The sequence below is a fragment of the Manis javanica genome, chromosome 13 (assembly GCF_040802235.1).
Source record: "Manis javanica isolate MJ-LG chromosome 13, MJ_LKY, whole genome shotgun sequence".
Classification (NCBI taxonomy): domain Eukaryota; kingdom Metazoa; phylum Chordata; class Mammalia; order Pholidota; family Manidae; genus Manis; species Manis javanica.
This window is the reverse complement of record NC_133168.1, coordinates 21,007,761-21,029,257: the sequence shown is the minus strand read 5'-3', so window position 1 is coordinate 21,029,257 and position 21,497 is coordinate 21,007,761. Positions and strand designations below refer to the sequence as shown.

Sequence of the window (21,497 nt, the reverse complement as noted above, 5' to 3'; positions counted from 1 at the left end):
GGTTACAGTGATAAATGCACACATCAAAAAACAAGAAAGATTTCAAACAACTTAACTTAACACGTTGTAAACTAACAAAGCAAAAAGAAGGAAACCAAGATTAAATACAGGACAGGAAAATAATAGAAAAGATTAACAAAATTAAGTTGGTTCTTCAAAAAGTTGAATAAAATTGACAAGCCATTAGCTAGACTAACCAAGAGAAAAGGGGGAACTCTCAAAATGCAAGTGAAAAAGGAGATATTACAATTGATACTAAAGAAATACAAAGGGTCATAGGAGACTACTATGAAAACTATATGCCAACAAGCTGGGCAACCTAAAAGACAGAGGTAAGTTCTAGAAACATACAACTCGTCAATAATGAATAAGGAAGAAATAGAAAATCTGAATAGACTAGTAAAGAGACTGAATCAGTAATCGAAAATTCCCAACAAAGAAAAACCTAAGACCAAAAGGCTTCACTGGTAAATTCTAACAAACTTTTAAAGAAAAATTAGTATCAGCCCTTCCCAAACTCTTCCAGAGTAGAAGAGGAGTGAACATTACCAAACATATTTTACAAGGTCAGCATTCCCTCATAATAAAGCCAGATAAGGGCACTACCAAAAAAGAAAACCAGAGGCCAGTATCCCTTATGAATATAGATGTAAAAATTCTCAAAAAAAATTAGCAAATGAAATTCAACAGCATGTTAAAAGGATTGTACAACATGATCAAGTGTGGTTCATTCCTGAGATGTAACAATGATTTAACATATGCCAATAAGTAAATGTGATAACATCAAATTGCTAGAATGACAAAGTCTTGTCTACTCAATAAATGCAGAAAGAGCCTGTTAGAAAATTCAATATCCATTCATGATAAAACTTTCAACAGATTAGGTATAGAAAGAATGTACCTAGACATAATAAAGGCCATATATAGTAAGACACAACTAACGTCATACTCAGTGGTAAAAATTTGAAAGCTTTTCCTCTAAGATCAGAAATACAACAAGGGTGCTCACTCTAATCACTCATATTCTACATAGTACTTGATGTCCTAGCCAGATCAATCAAGCAAAAAAAAAAAGAAATGAAAGGCACCAAAATTGAAAAGGAAAAGGTAAAATTGTCTCTATTTGCAGATGACATGATTTTATATATTGAAAGTCATAAAGACTCCACCAAAAATTTGGTTAGTCAACAAATTCAGTGAAATTGCAGGGTATATAAATAAATATACAAAAGTCATACTGTTTCTATATAGTAACAAATTATCTGAAAAAGAAAATCCCATTTATAGAAGCATCATAAACAATGAACTGCTTGGGAATAAATGTATATCCAAGAAGTTGAAAGAGCTGTGTGAGACATTGTGAAAGAAATTAAAGTAGATAAAAATTACTGGATAGGTGTCTCATATTCATGGATTGGAAGAATCAATATTGTTAAAATGTCCAACTCCAGCTATAAATTCAGTGCATTCCCTATCAAGATTCCAGTGTCATTTTGTACAAAAATAGAAGAAACAATTCTAAATTTGTAACCACAAAAGACCCTGAATAGCCAGAACAATCCTGGGAAAGAACAAAGCTGGAAGCCTCAGACTTCCTAATTTTAAAATATAATCAAAGCTATAGTGATCAAAACAGTGTGGTACTGGTGTTAGAAGCAGACACATAGACCAATGGAACAGAATCAAGAGCCCAGGAGAAAAACCATCCATATACAGTCAACTAATATTTGACAAGGAAACCAAAAATACCCAATGAAGAAAAGACCGTCTCTTCAATAAAAGGTTCTGATAAAATTTGATATTCACACACAAAAGAAAGTGGACCCCTATCTTACACAACTCACAAAAATTAATTCAAAATGGATTACAGACTTAAATGTAAGACCTGAAATCATATAACCCCTAGAAGAAAACACAGAAAAAAAGCTCCTTGACCTGGGTCTTAGCAATGGTTTTTTGGGTATGACACCTAAAAGCAACAAAGCAAAAATAAACAACTGGGAATACATCAAACTAAAAAGTATTTGCATGAACAGAAAATCAATATATGAAAAATGCAACCTATGAACTGAGAATATATTTAAAAGTCACAAATGAGATAAGGGGTTAATATACAAAATATACAAGGAACTCATAATTCAACTGCAAATATATATATGCATTTTTAAATGGGCAAAGGACCTGAACAGATATTTTTCCAAAGAAGATATCTAAATGTCCAACAGATACATGAAGAGGAGTTCCACATTACTTATCATTAGGAAAGTGCAAATTAAACCCACAATGGGACACCACCTCACACCTGTTAGAAGAGCTATCATCAAAAAGACAAAAATAGCAAGTATCAGCAAAAGTGTATAGGAAAAGGAACGCTTGTGCACTGTTGGTGGTAAATTTATATAGCCACTATTGAAAGCAGTGTGGAGGTTTCTGAAAAAACTAAACCTCATTTTAATGAGGGGATGGTCATTTCACAGTTGAAAAAAGCAGATCCACATAAGCAAGGCGGTCTAGTGTGGTAGTCAAGACAAAGGACTCTCCAGGTTGCCTGGGTGTGAATCCTGAATCTGCTTCCTATGGGTTGTGTGTGAACATTGGGCAAAAAAATTTTTCTTTAAACTTACCTGTGTCTCCATTTCCCTACCTGTTAAATGGGGATAAATACACAGAATCTATATGTAGTATGTTGTCAAAATTACATGACTCGATACATGTAAAATGCTTAAAACCAAACCTGGCACATGATGATGCTACATATGTGGTTTTATCATTATTTCTGGTGCTATAATGTGTGGTTCATTAATGGCATATGTTGTATGTTAAAACTGTCTTGACAGCATCTCAAGTGCCATTTTTAGGAGGAACAGCATCTTAGGGATGTTTGGATTAATACGAAGGTATTAAAATTTTCTGATGCTTTAAATGCTTTTTTCAAAAAGACTGTAAAACTCTATCTGAACTGGATACTAGATTTCCCAATTCCTACCCTCTTCACCTGCAAGCCTTTTCAGACACAGGGGGAGCCTGTTAATAAGGCGCCCTCTCCTCCCTCCCCTCCTCTGATACACCAGTCACTGGTTTACCATAGTCGGCGTTGTCCCACTGTAGCTCTTTGCAATCTCTTAAATGTACTTTGCCCGCTTTGTGAATTTCCTGGGGAGATGTAAAAGAAGCCCCTTCCCCTTAGTTGTGAGGGAACTGACAGGCCAAAAAGTGACTCAGACTAGCCCAGCTTGGTGAGTAAATGAGTTTTATTAAGGGGTTACTTATGGAACAGTGGATGGCATTCACGTGGTTGCTGCACAGAAGTGGCCACTGCAGACCTGTTAGGCTGGCTCTTATCGGGATCGGGAAAGGGCTACGTGCAGGGGGCATGTAAGCACAGGCTGGTGCTTATCTTGAGTTTCAAGGGACTCAGCGAACATCCTTGCAGTCCTTGTGTCTCCAGCCTGCAGGCTGGGGCAGGGGAGTGTCCTGGTCCCTTTGTTTGGAATGTAGCCCAGCAGTTTGTCATTTAAAATGGCTGTGGTAGTCAAATTGCCTTTACTTTAGTCAAGTTTCAGAGGATCTTCTGTAACAACCCCCACTGTGAACTCCAACGGTAATAAGGGACTTTCTATTCCAAGATCATACAGCAAACCCAGCAAGTAGTAGAAGCCGAACAAAGCAAAGAAATTGACAAGTGGAAAAGACTTGCCCAGTTGAAGAATCGTGAGCTGGACAAGTTCCGCACAGAGCTGGACTCCGTATTAGACATCCTCTGAGAGCTGCACCAGCAGGGGGCGGGGGTCCCCGCTACTCCGGCAGCCGCCCCGAGGGCACCAGAGTGTCCCTAGAGACTCGCAGGGCCTCACAGGAAGACTTGGGGATGGATGGTGGACGGGATTGTGCCAGTTTTGAAGGAAGTTTTGAACACAACAAGCAACCAACACAAAAGGAACATTTCAAGACAAATTGCCCTTAACCAATAAGGAAAAAAATAGCACTGTGGTATCTTACTGAAAATCATTAACCAGTCACACTTTATAAATCATTTATGGACAGGGCCCTTTATGTCCATGATTAGAACCAGTAAGGTTTATTGACACATGCTAAGGAAAGGAAAGCGCAGATATGCAGCCATCATTGACTAACTGTTATTCCTAATTCTCGGTGACAGAAAAGCAGCTCCTCTTTCTCTTGGAAACGGGGAGGAATGTGAGCACGTAGCATGCACAGTCACATGGACGGTCCCCTGAGTAGCAGAGCTTCCATGATGACTTAACAAGACCTGTGACGTCCGCACGGGAAGCAGGTGAGCTCTCGCGTTTTCCCTCGGAGCTCCACTCCTGCCTCTAGTTGCCTCCCGTCTGTACTCGCCATCAGGTGAAAATGTATTTTATCAGCGCTGAGGATTTGGTTTATTCATTGTTTTAATCTTTTATGCTGTGTGTCTTAAATGCAAGTCTTTGTCTGTAACTCTAAGACTATAAACAGAACAGAACATTTTTACTTTCTCTACTTAAAAACTAACATATGTTCATTAGAAAAAGGCACGCATACTTGTGTGATTGTTTTATTTTACAATCCCATCCCAAAAGCAGATGTAAGTATAAAAGATACTAGTAAGTTAAAGATATGGCCACTTTGTTTTCAAGTGTTCTGGCCCAGTTGCTATCCAATAAAAGTATAATGGAACCACATGTAATTTTTAATTTTTCTGGTAGCCACATTTATCTTTTTAAGATAAAAAGAAACAGATAAAGTTAATTTTGGTAATTTATGTAATCTTTCTAAAATATCAATATAAAAATGGAATTTTTTCTTTTTTTTTTCATTCCAAGTCTCTCAAATCTGGTGTATTTAACATTTACAGCATATCTCAGTTTGGACCAGCCACATCCCAAGTGTTCGATAGCAACATGCCAATAAATCCAATTCTAGAATAATAACTAAAACACTTTATAAAGGACAGGTGAAATCGATTTTGGTGAAATTATGGGTAGCAAGTGAAATGTGGAAATTAAATAGAAGGAATGCAATTAATGTCTTATTGTCCAGCATTTTTTAATGTCCTTTTCCTAAGAGGATAGAAAAATCATTAGTTACAGTTTGCTATTTCTTGTGACAATTTTTTATTTTAAGTTATAATATAAGCTACTTTGGTCATGATTTGAGTGGGCTTCTGTGTATTTTTTATCTGCAAGGCTATTAGTTCGTAGCCGCAACCATCCCTCCCTTTGTCTTTCTGACGGGAGAGCCGCGGGCCGTCCGTCCCGAACACAAACACGACTGAAGCACAAGGAGGTGCGAACATCAGCTGGATGATCACTCCAGGGACATGCATCCTACTTAGATGAGAATTCTGTATTCTGTTGTGGAGCTGTGTTCATGGCAGATGTTCAGTTCTATTCAGATTAATGATCCATAAGCACTGTCAAAATCATTAGTTACAACTAAAAACCTCAGCAACCATATCCCAGTCCTTAGCCATTGCACAAAGCATCTAGGATGAGAACAAAAGATAGGCACGTTTAGGCTATCTTGAATAGGAAAGCTTGTATGAAGATTTAAGCTCCAGAAATTACCAGTCCTCTCTTAACCACCTGCATCCACCTCACAGTGTTATAAGGCATATGCATCCATAGGACTTCCCTTCAGAAACTTTATCAGGATAAATGGCTTGCTGGTGGCACCACTGCTTGTGTGCAGAGACACCAGATCACATCTATTACTTGTGAGCCTGTAGCATTCTATAGTATCTACCAAAACAACCCTGAGAAATTTGATCTCTACTATTGAGTCCCATTCTGTGTTGCAAAAATCCTAAGTTTGTGACTAAATGCCAAGGTGAAAATGTATTCCCCTTTCCCACCACTCCTACGAAGGGCTCTAATTCAAGATCTGCAGGCACGTTGTACCACAGAGGTAATCTTACTCAGAATAAGGTAGACTGTTCTATTCTATTCAGCAGCCATTCTGTTTTGAGAGGCTTAGCATGAATGATGGGAAGAGTGAAGTTTGAAACTTTTTTAGTCCCTCCAAGTTCCTGATAGTAGTACAGGAACCCTTCTAATTCTAGCCTTCTCTGTCAGTTTCTCTATAGAAGAATCTTTAATGAAACGCACACATATTCCTTCTCAGCACCTGTCCAGCCCTAATTACCCTATTTCCTCCCCTCTAGTCTAAACCATAGTAGGTCCATTTTTCTCTCCAGGTTTGCTGAAAGCTTCAATTACAGCCACATAAATAGTACAAATAGGAGGAAACATACACTTTCTCACCTATACCTGCTTTATAGGAGTCATAAATAAATTTGAAGGGCAGTATTAATCAGAGGGGAAATCTAGTCCATACGAGAAGCATTGAGTTTCATTCGTAGAATAAAATGAGTTGTTATTAAATTCAGGAACAAGAGAAATGGACTAGACGGTGGAGAAGCAGACAAAAAATAATAGAGGGTAATTGTACCACGTATGCATCTTTGGGGCGCTAAAGAGAAGAGACAAGAGCACCACGGGGGTCTGACCCCGTGGAGTGACTCTCGGTAAGTCTGTCCTGCCCTTGGACCCCCCCTGGGTGCCTGCCGATGGCCCCACCTTAGGGTGCTGATACTACAGTGAGGAAGTCCTGACGCAGAGGACGGGCAGAAGTGGGGCTGCACACTGTGTACCCCCTTGGAGAAAGTCTGCAGAGAACTTGGAGGAAGGATTGTGAGGTAGGGAAAAGAGCTCATGAGGGAGAGAAGGTTTATAACAGGGTGAACCTGAGACTGCTTACTAAGGAGGACCGAATGGAGTGAAGCGTCTGGGTGCTTTTCCTCCCTCCAACTCCGGTGGTGTAAGAACCACACATGTGCATACGCCCAGGTCTTACCGGTTTTGCTCATTTATCACGACTACATGCAAGGAGCTCTAATCAGAATAAGCAGGTGCTCATTTTCCTGGCATGGGATCGGGGCCTTCAGAGCAGCCCAAGCCCTCAAACATATGTGGGGCTTAGTAAATTAATCACCTTCAAGGGATACCTTGACCTCCATCTACAAATACAATTCTCTCCTCCCTCCAATCCCTAGAGATGGTATCTACTCTCATACAGCAGTTACCTCTACCAACAGGGGCGTGTTGGAGCTGCGTCTCTACATTTCTTCTCTCCTGAGTGTTGCCCCAGTTCTCAATTCCTGCCAGAATTACCTACTGTGGTCATAAAGGTCGACATATTCAAAACCAGCTCCTTGTTTTTCACCCTGAAACCAGCTGGCCACTCCCCTTCATTCCAACCGATCTGATCTTCAAATGATGCTGTCCATATTACTACCTCTTAGGTTCTCCTCTTCTTTCCCCATCTCACTCCCACCACATCCCTTGTTCACCACACGAAGTTTTCATGATAATATTCTTCTTTAAATGGAACACTGTATCGCCGAATTTTAGCTCCGGGCACATCCACTCAGCATTTGGCAAGATCGAAAAACAGTCTTGCCATTGGGAAGTGTTCTTACCCAGCTTCATTCTCGCGGTGGCCTTTCTGAGTCCTTAGATTACATTCGCAACATCCTCATGCAGCAAGTCTGCCGTTCAGAGCCGCACAGAGCACTGGGGTGGGGGTGGGGGGCTCTGTATAGCAGCACCGAACAGCAGCTCATTGCCAGTACGCATGGAAGCATGTGCCTGCGCGGTAGGGAAGGAGAGCATCCTGGCAATGGGAACTTGTATTTTTCCTATAAACATATCTTGTGCATCTAATGTCTGATGACTGTTCTCATTGTGTACATATACACACACGCGCACACACACACACCCTGTCCGGCTCCTCGTTTCCCTGCGGTATTCTAGAGTAGTCAGTAGATGATATTGATAGCGATGACACAAGCCTCTCAAGGACTCTGATAAAGAAGGAAAAGCAGGGCAAAGCTGCCACAGAAACAGGCTTCAGAGCAAATAACTGCTGTTTGTAAATTTTACACTACTATTTAAGATTCTAATGAGAATTTTCTTTAATGCTAACCAAGATGCTGCATTCTGACAAAAATATAAGAGGATTTGTATCGTCTTAACAATTTGTCTACTAGCCTTTTAAACACGTGATGGCTTAATGCAGATTAGTGCTGTGCAAAAAATAAACAAGATTCATCTAATCTCACCAGATGTAATGAATGTGGAAAGACTAAGGAAGGACAACAGAAGGCCGTTCATAACTGTCTCGGACTTCAAATTGCTCACAGAGAAACAGTTTCCCAAGGGGGGGCCACCTCAGTCTAATGCCTGAGTGTGACAAAAAAGCCGATTTCCCTCCTCACATGGTGACACTGCTAATCTGTTGGGTGCTAAAACAGTTCCCTTACTGTATTTGTTCTGAATACATATGGAACAATTTAGACTCTACAAAAAGCAGGCTGAACATATTCCCATGCTGTCAGATCACTGGGCTGAAATGGTCCCACGAAAAGGACATGATTATATTCCATACAAAACTTCTTTCTGAGAACAGCAGGCTTCTACAGGGCAAGGGTGTAATTGCACCTCCTCCCGGTGGAGAGCTAGAGCCAGGCTGGAGGGGCCAGTGGAGATACAGCACTTGCGCCAAGGTGCAACTGCCCTGGCAGCCAGACTTTCTTGATTTCTCAAAGATAAGACATTCCAGCAAAAGCTGGATGAATACCCAAAAGATGGATATTCATATATGAGCATGAATAGATTGTTAAGACATAGTTACATAAAATTATCATCAAGTCAAAGTATGCTTTGATATTTAGAAAATAATTATCCCATTATTCTTTGAAAGCACAGTAATAGCAATCAATACACATAATAAAGACTAAGAGGTCTTAGAGATAACAAACAATGGAATAAGCCATTCTAAATATTGGATTCCTTGGCAATATAGAGGAAATGAACTAGATGTCTTCTGCAGATCTCCCTTAATTCAGGACTCATTCCTAAAATGTATAAAACTAGTTTTTTTCAACAGGGGAACAAACCAAGATTTCTGCTCTGGAGAGGTTTACTGTATGGCAGGAAAGACCAGACACGTACATACAGCCAAATATGAATAAATGCAACAAGAGTGTTATGAAGTGTGAATGGAGCACAGAAAAGTAATTCCCATCACCTGGAATCTGGAGAGACCTTTTTCTTGGAAAATGTGGCTTTAGGCTTTGAATATTGATCTTAAGAAGGGGTGGAATTTTGGTACAATGGGATGTAAGAAAGGGAATTTTAAAACAGATTCTAAAGTTCATAGAGAAATACACAGAACCTCAAAAAGTCAAAACAAAGCAAATATCTGGCTGGAGGACTTACACTATCCGATTTCAAGACTCACTATAAAGCTACAGTAACTAGGAAGTATAATATTGCCATAACATAGGCAAATCAAAAAATAGAACAGGATAGAATATCCAGAAATAAATTAACACATATAAAGAACTTTGATTCATACCTTACAACATAGACAAGAATTAACTCAAAATGGATCATAGACCTTAATAGAAAACCTTAAACTATGAAACTTCTAGGAAAAAATAAATAAACCTTTATGCCCTTGAGTTTGGTGAAGATTGCTATAACACCAAAAGTATGATTTATTTTAAAAAGAAATCAATAAATTAGACTTTACCATAGTGAAGAACTTCTGGTCTTCAAAGACACTATTAAGCAAATAAAAAGACAAGCCATAGGCTGAAATTTGTAGATCATATATCTAAAATTTAAAAGGATTTATATCCAGAGTGAAGAATTCTCAAAATTCAACAATAACAAATGCCCTCAATAAAGGAATCTGCCAAAGACTTGAAAAGACACTTCACCAAAGATATCCAGATGGAAAATAAGCATATGAAAAGATGCTGAACACCATCAGTTATTAGTGAAATGCAACTGAAAACTGCTGAGAGATAACTACTACACACGTATCAACATAGATAAAATTCAAAAGACTGACCTTACAAAGTCTTGGCAAGGAAGTAGAGCAACCAGAATTCATATACACCGTGAGGAATTTAAAATGACACAGCTGTTTTGGAAACTGTTTAGCAGTTCCTAAAAAGGTAAACACCTATCTACCACATGACCCAGACATTCCTCTTCTAGGAATTCAAGGAAATAAAAGCACATGTCCATACAAAGACTGTAAACAAATATTCATAGCAGTTTTATTTATAATACCCAAAATGTAAATATTCCAAATGTCCATCAGGAAGTGAATGGAGTACATCCCTAAAATGAAACACTACTCCAATAAAATGTAATGTGGTATTGATACGCTCAACATGGATGAATCTCAAAATAATTATGCTGAATGAAAGCAGCCAGATAACATAGAAGAGATATGGCATGATTGCATTCATATAAATAATTTTAAAATGCCAACCAATATGTAGTGCAGACAGAAGTTCAGGGGTTGACGGGGAGGCAGGGATTACAAAAGGGCATGAGAAGACTTGTGGGTGACTGATATGTTCATTTTCTTGATTGTGGTGCTAGTTTCTTGAGTATATGCACATGTTAAAATGTATTAAATTGTACACTTTACAAATATGTAAAACTTACTTGGTCAAGTATACCTCAAAGTTGCTTAAAAAAATGCAGTCTAATCCTGACCCATCTGAATGCCTGACTGAAAGAGATGAGGCAGCCCTTACTGCCTAAAGGAAGTAGGGGAAATTCATGGACGAAAACATGTGTGGCATCAGTGGACTCTTCATTCACAATGTCTGCCAAATAATAAAAAAGTGTCTGGACAGGAAAAGTGTTGAAACTACATGATTCGTAATATGAGAATAAGAAATATTAGGCAACAAATGCAAACCCACAGATGATCCAGGTATTAGGCTTAACAAATAAAAACTACAAAATAATTCCTCTTAATATGTTCAATAAAATAGAGGAATGATGGACAAAACAGATGAAAGGATAAACCGTTTCACCAGAGAAATAAGCTGAAATGTACTATTAAGAAAAACCAAACTGATACTCTAGAATTGAAGCTTTCAGTTGTGGAAACACGGTGAACTAAGTTAATTTGAATTCCTTTTAAAAGTAAGCCCAGGTGACAAAAATAAACAGCAAACTTGCAGTCAGAATCGTCAGCTTGTAAGCTTTTGCCACAGCTCCCCAGAGGAAAGGGGTTTTCATCTGTATCGTGAATGGGGTTACAGTGTCCATTCAGAAAGAGGGCTTCATACCAGATGGAAAGACTCCTGCTTTTCTGACACCCACCGCATGACAGTTACTGGGTGGGGTCACCTCTTGGGTGAAAGGGAGACTCAAAGATCTCTGTGCACCGACACAAGGGAGGCATGGGGAAACTGATTTTACCAGAGTCTCTAGGAAAAAACAAGGTCTCCCTTAAAAAAGCTGAACTCCAAACTCATGCCTCATGTGGATGTGGAATCCAAACCTACATTTCACTTACGATGCGGGAATCCCCAAGCAGAAAATAACAATAACGGAATTTCAGATTGATCAAATCATTTGGGGCCTAAGGATAAGCAACAGAAATTTGTTCTCTAGGAAAACTTTTATAAAGCAGGGTGCATGGAGGACTGTAGGAAAAAACAGTACTTGCTGAAGGGGAGCTCACACAACTGCGTGCAAGATGAACAGGGAGAAATCATCAACCCTAAGTAAGAAGGGGCAGAGCCCAGGTTCCCAGGACGACAGTGCTCCGGGGCATAAAATAATGAAACAATCTAAAAGAGAGCATAAAATGAGTATGGCTGAATCTTTTTTTTTTTTATCATAGAAAATGTAATGAAAAATCAGGACATTATGAAAAAAGAATTTTTTTTAAAGAACCAACAGAACTTATGGAAACAAAATATACGTAACAGTTGATAAATAAAATTCAATGGTGGGTTTAACAACAGACTTTAAACATCCAGTATGTTCTTTAAAATTCAAGAGTAATCTCTGAAATTCCTGTTTAAAAAGAGAATAAAAACAAAGGGGCCACAATGGAGCTTCTATTCTCAGTGCTTTATGTATTTCATCACTTGATGTTCACAAACCTCTCGGTGGGCTTATTCCCCCTTTTTGTATATGAGGAAACAATCTCAAAGGGACTGAGTGTCCAGGTTAAGATCGCAGTTACCGAGCAACGGAACCAAGCCCAGACACACCATCTCGGCCCTGTACCCTCGACCAAGACTGCGCGGCGTAAAGAGGGAGAGAAGAGCAGAGCGAAGGGGACAGAGGTCACAGGTAAGGTGCCAGGAACAAGGTATCATCGGGAGCCACATATGTTTACATGGAATAAAAGAATCAAAGGATTTACAGACTTCATTTGTTTACCTGAAACAAAGCAAAATTAAAACATAAAACAGATTGAAAGTTAAAAGAATAACATAAAGAGATCAACAAGAGTAGAAAAAAGGTATATCAGATAATACTAACCAACAGAAAGAAAATAATCTATACTTTCCAGATTCACTATTTACTTGAAACTCAGCTTGATCGGCCACTTACTAGCTCTGCACCTTAGCAAAATACTGAATCTCCCAGAGCCTTTGTTTTCTTAGTACACCTGTAATAATAGGTATGAGAAACAGCCCCCCTCCATGCAGCCAGTTCTTACTGACCGCCAACTGTGTGCAGGCGCTGGGCTAGCCCAAGGTCTGTCATGAACAAAATAAAGATCCCTGCCTTTGCAGAGCTTACATTCTAGTAGGAGGAGCAAAAAATAAGCTACAGACATAATAATCATGTGAATTACATAACATGATAGGAGGTGATAAGCACTGTAGAGAAAGAAAAAGAGAATCTGGGAATGCTGGGCAGGGATGAGGAGGAAGCAGTTTCCAATTTACAACAGGACGGCCAGAGTAAGAACACTGGGGAGGTGGATATTACTTTGCTAAGATTCCCACAGCAAAGTACTACAAACTGGGGGACTTAAAACAGCAGAAACACACTGTCTCACAGTTCTGAAGGCTGGAAGTCCAAAGTCAAGGTGTCAGTAGGCTCAGGCTCCTTCTGAGGGCCGAGGGCAAATCTGTCCCAGACTCTGTCCTTTAGATGGCCATCTTCTCTCTATCATCTCTCCACATCGTCTTCCTTCTGTGCATGTCTGTGTCCAAATTCCCCCTTTTCCTAAGGACACAAGTCATACTGGACTAGGGCCCACCCTAAGGACCTCATCTTAACTGCTGACATCTGCAGCAATACTGTTTCCAAGGAAGGTCACATTCTGTGGTATTGGAGGTCAGGACTCCAACATATGAACTGGGGCACACTCAATCTGACCCTCACAGGGGGCATTTGAGGAAAAACTTGAAAGAAGTGAGGGAGGGGGCCATGTGGGGCAGAATGTTCCAGAAGGGGACTAGCCAGGGAGGCAGCCTTAAGATGGGCACATGTCTGATGTCTCCAAGGGACAGTGGGGGGCAGTGTGATGGGTGAGTGAGCCAGGGGACAGAGGAGTGGGTGCTGCCAGCGGTGCAGTGGGAGCAAGGCCTTGAGGGCTCTGTAAGGACACAGCCTCTTCACCGAATGGCATGGGAAGCCATTGCAGGATTTTGAGCAGAGAAGCAACCTGACTTAACTTATACTTAAAATGATCATTTAAGCTTCTGTGTTGAGTTCTCATAGGAGGGCTTCAAAAATTAACTTCACTCAGAGGCTGTTTATGCCCAAGAGATGCCATAAGATGTTTACAAGGGTGTTTATAATGATGCTGGTAGTGTCCCTTCCCCTCTCCCCAGATTCTTTTACTATCCAATGTGTGTCTCCCAGCTTCTGGGAATGTTGGCCCTCTAGTGCCCTTTCTATAGAGAACTGCCCCTGGCCAAAGCAGAAGTCACCTTACCTGACTGGCCTGGGGCTGACTTGCCTAATGGAGTGAATACAGGTGACATATTGAGGAGACTCACAATGTTCTTGAGAATGTTATATCAGCAGAAACACCACCAACTTCAGCTTTATGGGACAGAGTGGACAAGACAAATAATACTGGCAGACTCCCCAAATTCTACATGCAGGAAACAGGCTCATTAACTTCTCCATTAGAAACACATTTGGCACTTTAAGAAAAAGGAAAGATAATTCCTATGGTGGAACTGCTGGCCCAGAGGGTAAACCCATGAGCCACAGAGCATTATTTCCAGGCCTTGCAACTTGAATTTTCCCAGTTGAAGTTTGAAATTGCTTGGGACTTGGGACTCCTTTTTGCCTTCCAGCTCCTCCCTTTCTAATAGGAATGTCTGTAACCAGTATCCTATGCTTGTCCCACCATTAAATTTTTGGAACAAGTAACTTATTTTCTAGTTTCACAAGTCCATAGATGGAGAATTTTTCCTCAGGATGAATCATATGCAGAGTTTCACCATATGTGATTTAGATGATTAATATGGTGAGATTTGGGATTTTGAGCTGATAATATTTAGACTACATATTAGACTTTGAAATGATGCTGTAATAATTGAGATTTTAGAAGAGGTTCACATGAGGTGAATATCTTTTGCATATGATGATGGACATTAATTCTGGAGCCGAAAAGAAGACAGTGGCAGCTTAGTGGCCCCATAAATATCTATGTCCTCATCCCTAGAACCTGTGAATATTACCATACGTGGCCAAAGGGACTTTCCAGTTGTGATACATTAAGGATCCTGAGATGCGAGATCACTGTGGGCAATCCAAGGTAATCACAAGGGTTCTTAGAAGAGGGAGGCAGTATGAACAGAGACAGAGGTGTTAAGTAAAAACAGAGGTTGCAGAGTTACAGGGCGATGAGCGGAGGAGTGCGAGCAGCCTCGGGAAGCTGGAAAAGTCAAGGAAATGGATTCTCCCATAGGGCCTCCAAGCTGAACACAGCCCTAATGACACCTTGGCCTTAGCCCACTAACACTGATTTTAGACCTCTGCACTCTTGAACCGCAAGAGAATAAATGTGTGTGTTAACTCACTGAGTCTGCGGTACTTTGTAACAACAGAATTTAAAATGACTTCAGGAAGCAGCATGAGTGTGAAGCGCACGCCCCCGACTGTGCTGTGATGAAGCCCTTTGGCTCTGACCCAGGAGTCTCGTGTCTTCTACCAGCATCCATGCAGATGGGTCCGGCTAACTTCTAAGTTTGCAAGAGGGGTAAAAATCTTAGACCTTCACAGTTTTTGACATTTAGTTCAAAAATGATGATATAATTGTGGGTATTTTTCCAACCTTTAAACATCCTTCAACCTACTGACTTGACAGCCTACTTAAAAATAATATACCACTTAAGTAGCTTGGAATCCTAATAAGAAATAGACCACAGTGTATATTTGGTTAAGTAAAGTATGAGTAATCATACTCATACTAGAAGTTAATACAATCAACATTCTTTACTATTCTTGCTCTCTTGCCTGAAAATAGTCATCAAAATAGCAAATACCTATTTACAAGAATGTGTTAAAGCAGCTTTAATTACAAGAAATATTTCATACTTTGTTCTGTTATTTAGTGTTAGAGTCTTAAGGAAGACTATTTTCCTCAAAGGACATTATGGGAAAGGAATTTCTTATGGGAACAAATGCTAAATGAAATCTGGTACATGACTTAGACCACTGGGATCCTATAGATGATAGAAGTTAGGAGGACCATATTAGGAGGACCATAAACATGGAACAGTTTTTAAAGGAAATGAAAAAACTGGATGTGAAAACAAAGAACAAGAGAAAATTCCTGTGCAATCAAATCTGTTTATTTTTTTTGCTTAAGCAAGACAGGTGGTAAACAAATACATAATGAAAATGCCACCCAGAGATTAGCATCAGGCCAGGCACGCAACTGACTGTGTGTGCAAAATCAAGCCATTTCCAATACCTTCATGTAGGTTTGATTTCTTCATGAAATTAACTGTGTTGCACCAGGCCACCTTGAATATTGTTGGTGGGGTACTTACGACCCATTCACCATCTCAGCTCAAAGCCCACACACTAGCCTCATGGCCATGAGCTACACATTTACCAAGGAAATAGAGAGTATAGCAAACAGCACTTTTCCTGCTCAGCAGCCAGTGGCAGAGCAGTGTGTGCAGACACAGATACACCAGTACAGACACAGATGGCACCTCCCTCACCCAGCAGACAGCCTCCTCTGCCCTTCCTGGGGACAGGAGTGCTGTGTGATATGCCCCAGATGGGTACTGATTCTAGGGGAGGCTTCCCAGGGCTGTCCCCAGGTCTTAGTAGGGGTGGCCAGAGGCTCCCAGAAGAGCTCTTCCAGCAGAGCCAACGCAAATGCCAACCACAGTGACTGTGTGGGACACGTCTCCTGACATCCTGGTAGACACTCACGCCCTGCTGGGGCAGGTTAAGGCAGAGACATAGGGGATCCTATAACCAAAGCTAGGAGGTGGTGCCTTAGTGTACACTGCCTTAGGTGTATCCCAGCCTTGTCTAGAGGCAGTCACAAACTCATGAATGATTAGAGCTGGGATGCATCCTCTGCTCCAGACCCTTCACCTCACGGTTAAAGCTGTGGCAGCTGGAGAGGTAAAGCAGTTTGCTAAAGGTGGAGCATGGTAGGGGCAGGGCCAGAATGGTGCGCAGCGCGCTGGCCCCATCCAGGAACGCTGACACCAAGCTTTCAGCAAGGAGGGTGAGATGGTGTAAATACGGTATTCCCCAAAGAGGCCCCAGTGTGTTTAAAGGCATAAAAACTCAGCTTGATCAGCTCAGAAGGGGCCTTCTGTCTCTCTGTCCCGTCTCTTTGTCTCTCATACACCCCCACGCACAATTTTGGTGAGAACTTTCTTGCTACACAAAGGTGTCTTGCAACATCATCAAGAAAACATTTCACAGAGCATTTTTCTCAATCCAGGTCCTTGTCTGAGGCCTGGGAAACAGGCTTATTTTCTAGAACGATAGGTGGTTCCGAAATCAGAAGCTCATCCTCCCCAAAGGGGGAGCTCTGGTCGGTGTTCACAAAGTTGGGGATGTCAAAGTCCCTGGGTCTGTCCAGCTCCTCTTCCGGCCACCCGCGGCCCCTGTGGACCTCCCGGAGCTGCACACTGCTGCCAGGGGCTGTGGCCTGGTGACAGGCTTCGGCCTTGCCCAAGCGTTCCACTTCATTGGCATGGTAGTGAAAGAGAGACCTGGACTCCTTGTTGCCCTATCGAGAAAATACTTTATCTGGCTCCAGTGGTCTTCCAAAGTCTGACACAAAGCTGTTCACTCTGAATCTCTTCTCGGACTCTGCACTGCTCTACAGAGAAGGAAAATAAAAAAATTTCTTACACCCTGTCTCATTCACCTGCAGAATTGTGCCTTTCAGCATGTAGGGCAGGCAGGCATATTTCCACTGAGCACTTACTGAGTTGCAAGTCCCTCTACAGAGTGCAGACAAACATGAGAACTGAGAGACATCCCTTCTGAACATGTAAACAAACCCCCGACAATGCCCCAAGCTGCAGACCCCCGGGCGCCCCCGGGGAGGACACCTTGCCAAGGCGTGCCCTGGCGGTCTGCATGGGACCCCAGGTCTCAGGGCCTCTCGCTCTTTGGCATTGTAATGACTTGAAGTACTTCTTACAATGCAGAGCCCTGGGCTGCAGACCTTTACAATGTCTGGAGGTAGGGATTGAAAATCTGTATCTTAATAGAGAGCCAAGAATCACTACTCTTGCCCAAGTGCAGAACCACGGACCTACACCAAGGCCATCCTGAACAAAGAACACACTCCCATGCCGTTAGCTTCCTGGTCGCCAAAGCAATGTCACTTCCATTTATCTCACTCAGTTCTCAGAACTGAGAACTGTGTGGTCAGTGAGTCACAAAGAAACAACTCTTAAGATGACAGATTTTCCTCAATGTGCAGGTATCCTTTGTATGCCTCGAGTATCAGCATCGAGCCCCACAATCGGACGACCTGACATGCATACTACGGGAAAGGAGAAAAGCGTGAACAACGTAAACAACGTAATGCTTTGGACATTATCTTTTTTGCAATCAGCTACTGTATATTGCATTGCAGACCTTTTGTCTGCGTGGGCCTTTGCTCTGGAGGTGTAGGCACTAGCAAACATTTTCCTCCTTTCATACATGCACGTTAAATAGCAATGTGAGCAATACTTCATCCATACTTCACTTCCAGTACTTTTTGAAATATTTGTGTAAAATGGAATTTAAAGTTTACTTATGATTGTATGTGACCCACAGAGGAGCTCTGTTATTAACACAAAAAATTTTTAATAGATAAAAAAATACTTCAAATAGTTAAAGAATTAAAAATATGGGGAACCACTAGCAGAAAAGTTCTGAGTTATCCTAACATTTTTAAAATTACAGTTGTTTGATAGAATCTTGAACTTTGAAGATTCATTTGCTTAAGTTATTTGTTTTGAGAATTTGTATTCCTCATTTTCAGCTTGTTATAATGCAATTTGGATGATCTATTGACTGCAACACCACGGACTCCACCAGCCAGACTGAAAATACTGTCCAGACTGTTCTGAGTCTTGATTTTCTCTTCTTATCACCATGGGTTGTGTCGTGCGTTCTCTGCACATGTGCAATATTCTGACCCTCTGTGCCTTTACTCGTGCTGTTCCTTTTCCCTGGTGGGCCCTTCCACACTCCTCTGTCTGTCAAAATAAAACACCTTTTTTCACCATCCAGGTCAAATGTCGCTGCCTCTGTGGAGGAGACTCTGCACTCCAAGTGGGAAGGACTTCCTCCCTGCTCCACGCTTCTGCGGTATTTCACTGACTTCTCTGATGAGACGCAGCCTTTCCTGCCTCACGTCCAAACCACTGTGTCCAGTCTTCCTCTCGTGTCCACTGTGCTGGGTTTCTCTCATCTTTGCCTCTCTCAGAGGACCTTGCAGACGTTGAACCCTCACGGTGCGCACTGAACAGCTACATCTGCAGGCGAGCCGCAGCCCAGATTCCTGGAGAGGCGCAGCCACCTCCAGCATCAGCGATGTACTCCTTCCTCTGGATTCGCATGACGGACAACCTCAGGAGGGCAGACACCTCCCTCCTCCAGTCAGAGGGAAAGTGGCTGTGATGCACTGGGTTGTTCCTTGGGGGATTTCCCAGATTTCTGACAGACTCTTACAGGTGGAGGGCCGGCTGCTGTGCTGAGTGTCAGCGTGCCCGCAAGCTGTCCTCAGGTTCGCTCAGCCCAGGAAAGGCAGCGGGCAGACCAGCCTGTGGGCACCTAGCATTCCCAGCAGCCACTTTCAGTGGCCTTTTAGAGATGTTTAAGCTACAACAAAAACCTACTAAGAGTGAAGCTCTGTGATTAACAATGAATGAGAAGATGATGATAACCACCAACACTCATGGAGACACAGCCTGTGCTGAGAGCTTTATCTCACATAGCAAGCTTCTAACGGAAGCCCTCCCTCTGTGTGGAAGTGGCTTTGGGTTGCTTTAGTTGATAGCTCTGACTTACCAGGAAGATGCCGGGACATTAGAACAACCCTGAGCAGAGTCTGGGGTCAGCTGCAGCTACACACTCAGTAAATGCCTCTTAATTGATGAGGAATTAAAAGCAACTCCTGAACAAAGGTGTGTCGGTTGAATCCGATACATAAAATAGTCATATTCTCTAACCATTGATAGTGGTAGACATCTCAGAATCTCAGGACCCCCTCAGGAACCACTCACTACATCTGCACTTTGCCAGCTAGTTCCTGGGGCCTTGGCCATTATCAAAGACCTCGAGCAGTGACATTTTCCTGCTATTAGCTTTAAGGTACAAAGGGACCCATCCTTCAGTGAGTGCATATTCAGGTAAATTGCATTTCAAGGTAAAATGTAATTCTATTTGTCCAAGGCCCTGAGTAATCCTGCATTCACACCTGAATGAAGAACATCCCCACCCGGACAAGGAGCACTTCACAAAGGCTATAAAGGGGGGTATTTGAGGTATATGAAGCCTGGGATTTGGTAGCTTTTTAAAGAACTCCAGAACATTCAACATAAAAATGTGATTGAAGCCTTTCCCTTTACTCTGTCTCTCTGGCAGATTTATGATAATGGACTATGGTGCCTTAACAAGACAGCATACACAGTAAATGGCTCCTCAGCTGAGAAAGCAGGGGCAATAGTTCTTTTATCTTTACTGTCCATAAGGGATCCAGGTAAAAGGGTTTTTTCCCCACACACAGCAACAAATATTACATGGGAAAAATAATCCCCATTAAAGCTGCCTCTTGGGCTGAGAAGCTTTTAAGAACGGTGACATGAGCTTTATAATAGCCCTTCTCCCTCTGCAGTTTACTCTGCGAGTGCTCCCAATATCTGGTTCTCCCTTCTCCTGGGCGTGCAGATCACCCTTCCCAGCCCAGTGGCCAGGAGGGTGTGGCCAGCTCTGGCCAACAAGCTGTGAGAGGAGGGGCGGACGCCACGTCCTGGCTGAAGAGCTGAGGGCAGGCGTGGGTGGGTCTCCACATATTTCCTCCTTGTCTCAGTAACCTGGGAGGCTGGATGTTGGAGACAGTGCAGCTGCACATGGAGAAGCTTCTGTCCACCCCTCAGCAGGCATGCAGCTTGAGCAAGAGATAAATCTGCTGTGTTATACTGAGATTCGAGGATTTGACTGTTAATGTCTTCCAACCTAGTCGGATTATTACACATTCCCTCCCTTAACAGAAGCCACTGAGTACACAGTGACTCCAGAATTGAAGCACTTATGCCAGTATGATCCCAAGGTGAAAACTTCAGGGAGAAACTTGCCCATTTTACTGTGGTGTCATGGATTCTATACAGTTGAATGGATGTCATCTCTTGCCGTCCAGCACTGTTAAATGGAGGTCCAGCCAGGGACCTGTTCACTCTCAGGTAAACTGTGACTGTTTCCTGATGGCCGCCTGCAGTGCCGATTTGAAAACCACTCTGAGGCAAAATCTTGGCTATGCAGGGAAGATAACACAGTTGATCAGTGACGTCTGTTGTGGATGTGGGCATAAGGAGAGGGGTACGGGGTGGGGCATCTGCTGTCCTTGTGTCTTACTACTTGTAAAGGGAAACACATTCACTTCCCATGTGGATGAGATCCTAGAGAGCCATTCAGCCCTGCCCTGAGTTGTCTCCACGGAGAAAATAATAAAATTAAGTGGTAGATTCAGCACTAGCCCATTTTGAACTTGCAGAATTGATTGGCTTTCTTAATCAGGGTGTTGGGAGTCATACTCCAAAAGGATGCTGCCTGATACCCCACTTGTGGGCATAACTGTTCTTCATGACCAACCACCCAGAGAGCCTGCTGTATACAAGTCAGAATTCAGACACGTCAGTCCTTCCTGCCCATCACCAAGATTCTCTACTTAGCCTACTGTGTACAATCATTTCACCATTTCACTGAGCCACACGCTCCAGGTGAAACTGGGCTAGAATGGGGAATGTTCTGGCAAGTGTAGACACAGCGTGGGTGCTCAGGGCCTGGCTGTCCAGTGGGAGGATGGCTGCCTCTTGGTTCTCCCTCTGTCTTTAACTAGACCCTCAGCTCTCACCAGGACTTCTACCACAATGAAGGGCTGCGCTAGACTTCACTGGGTGCCACGTTGAGCCCCATGTCAGCCAGCAGCTCCAT

General features: G+C 42.2%; 2 protein-coding genes across 2 annotated transcripts in view; one reads left to right on the top strand and one right to left on the bottom strand.

Moving 5' to 3' along the window:
* LOC140845326 (centrosomal protein of 162 kDa-like) overlaps positions 1–4,539 on the top strand; it is a 101,704-nt gene extending 97,165 nt beyond the window's left edge. Inside the window, 1 exon segment of the mRNA XM_073219300.1 lies at positions 4,160–4,539. Coding sequence (XP_073075401.1) covers positions 4,160–4,238 — 79 coding nt within the window. The 3' untranslated portion in view covers positions 4,239–4,539.
* Positions 4,540–7,415: 2,876 nt separating this feature from the next.
* Positions 7,416–21,497, bottom strand: part of LOC140845327 (melanocortin-2 receptor accessory protein 2-like) — a 30,150-nt gene continuing 16,068 nt past the window's right edge. The window contains 1 exon segment of the mRNA XM_073219301.1: positions 7,416–17,161. Coding sequence (XP_073075402.1) covers positions 16,771–17,161 — 391 coding nt within the window. The 3' untranslated portion in view covers positions 7,416–16,770.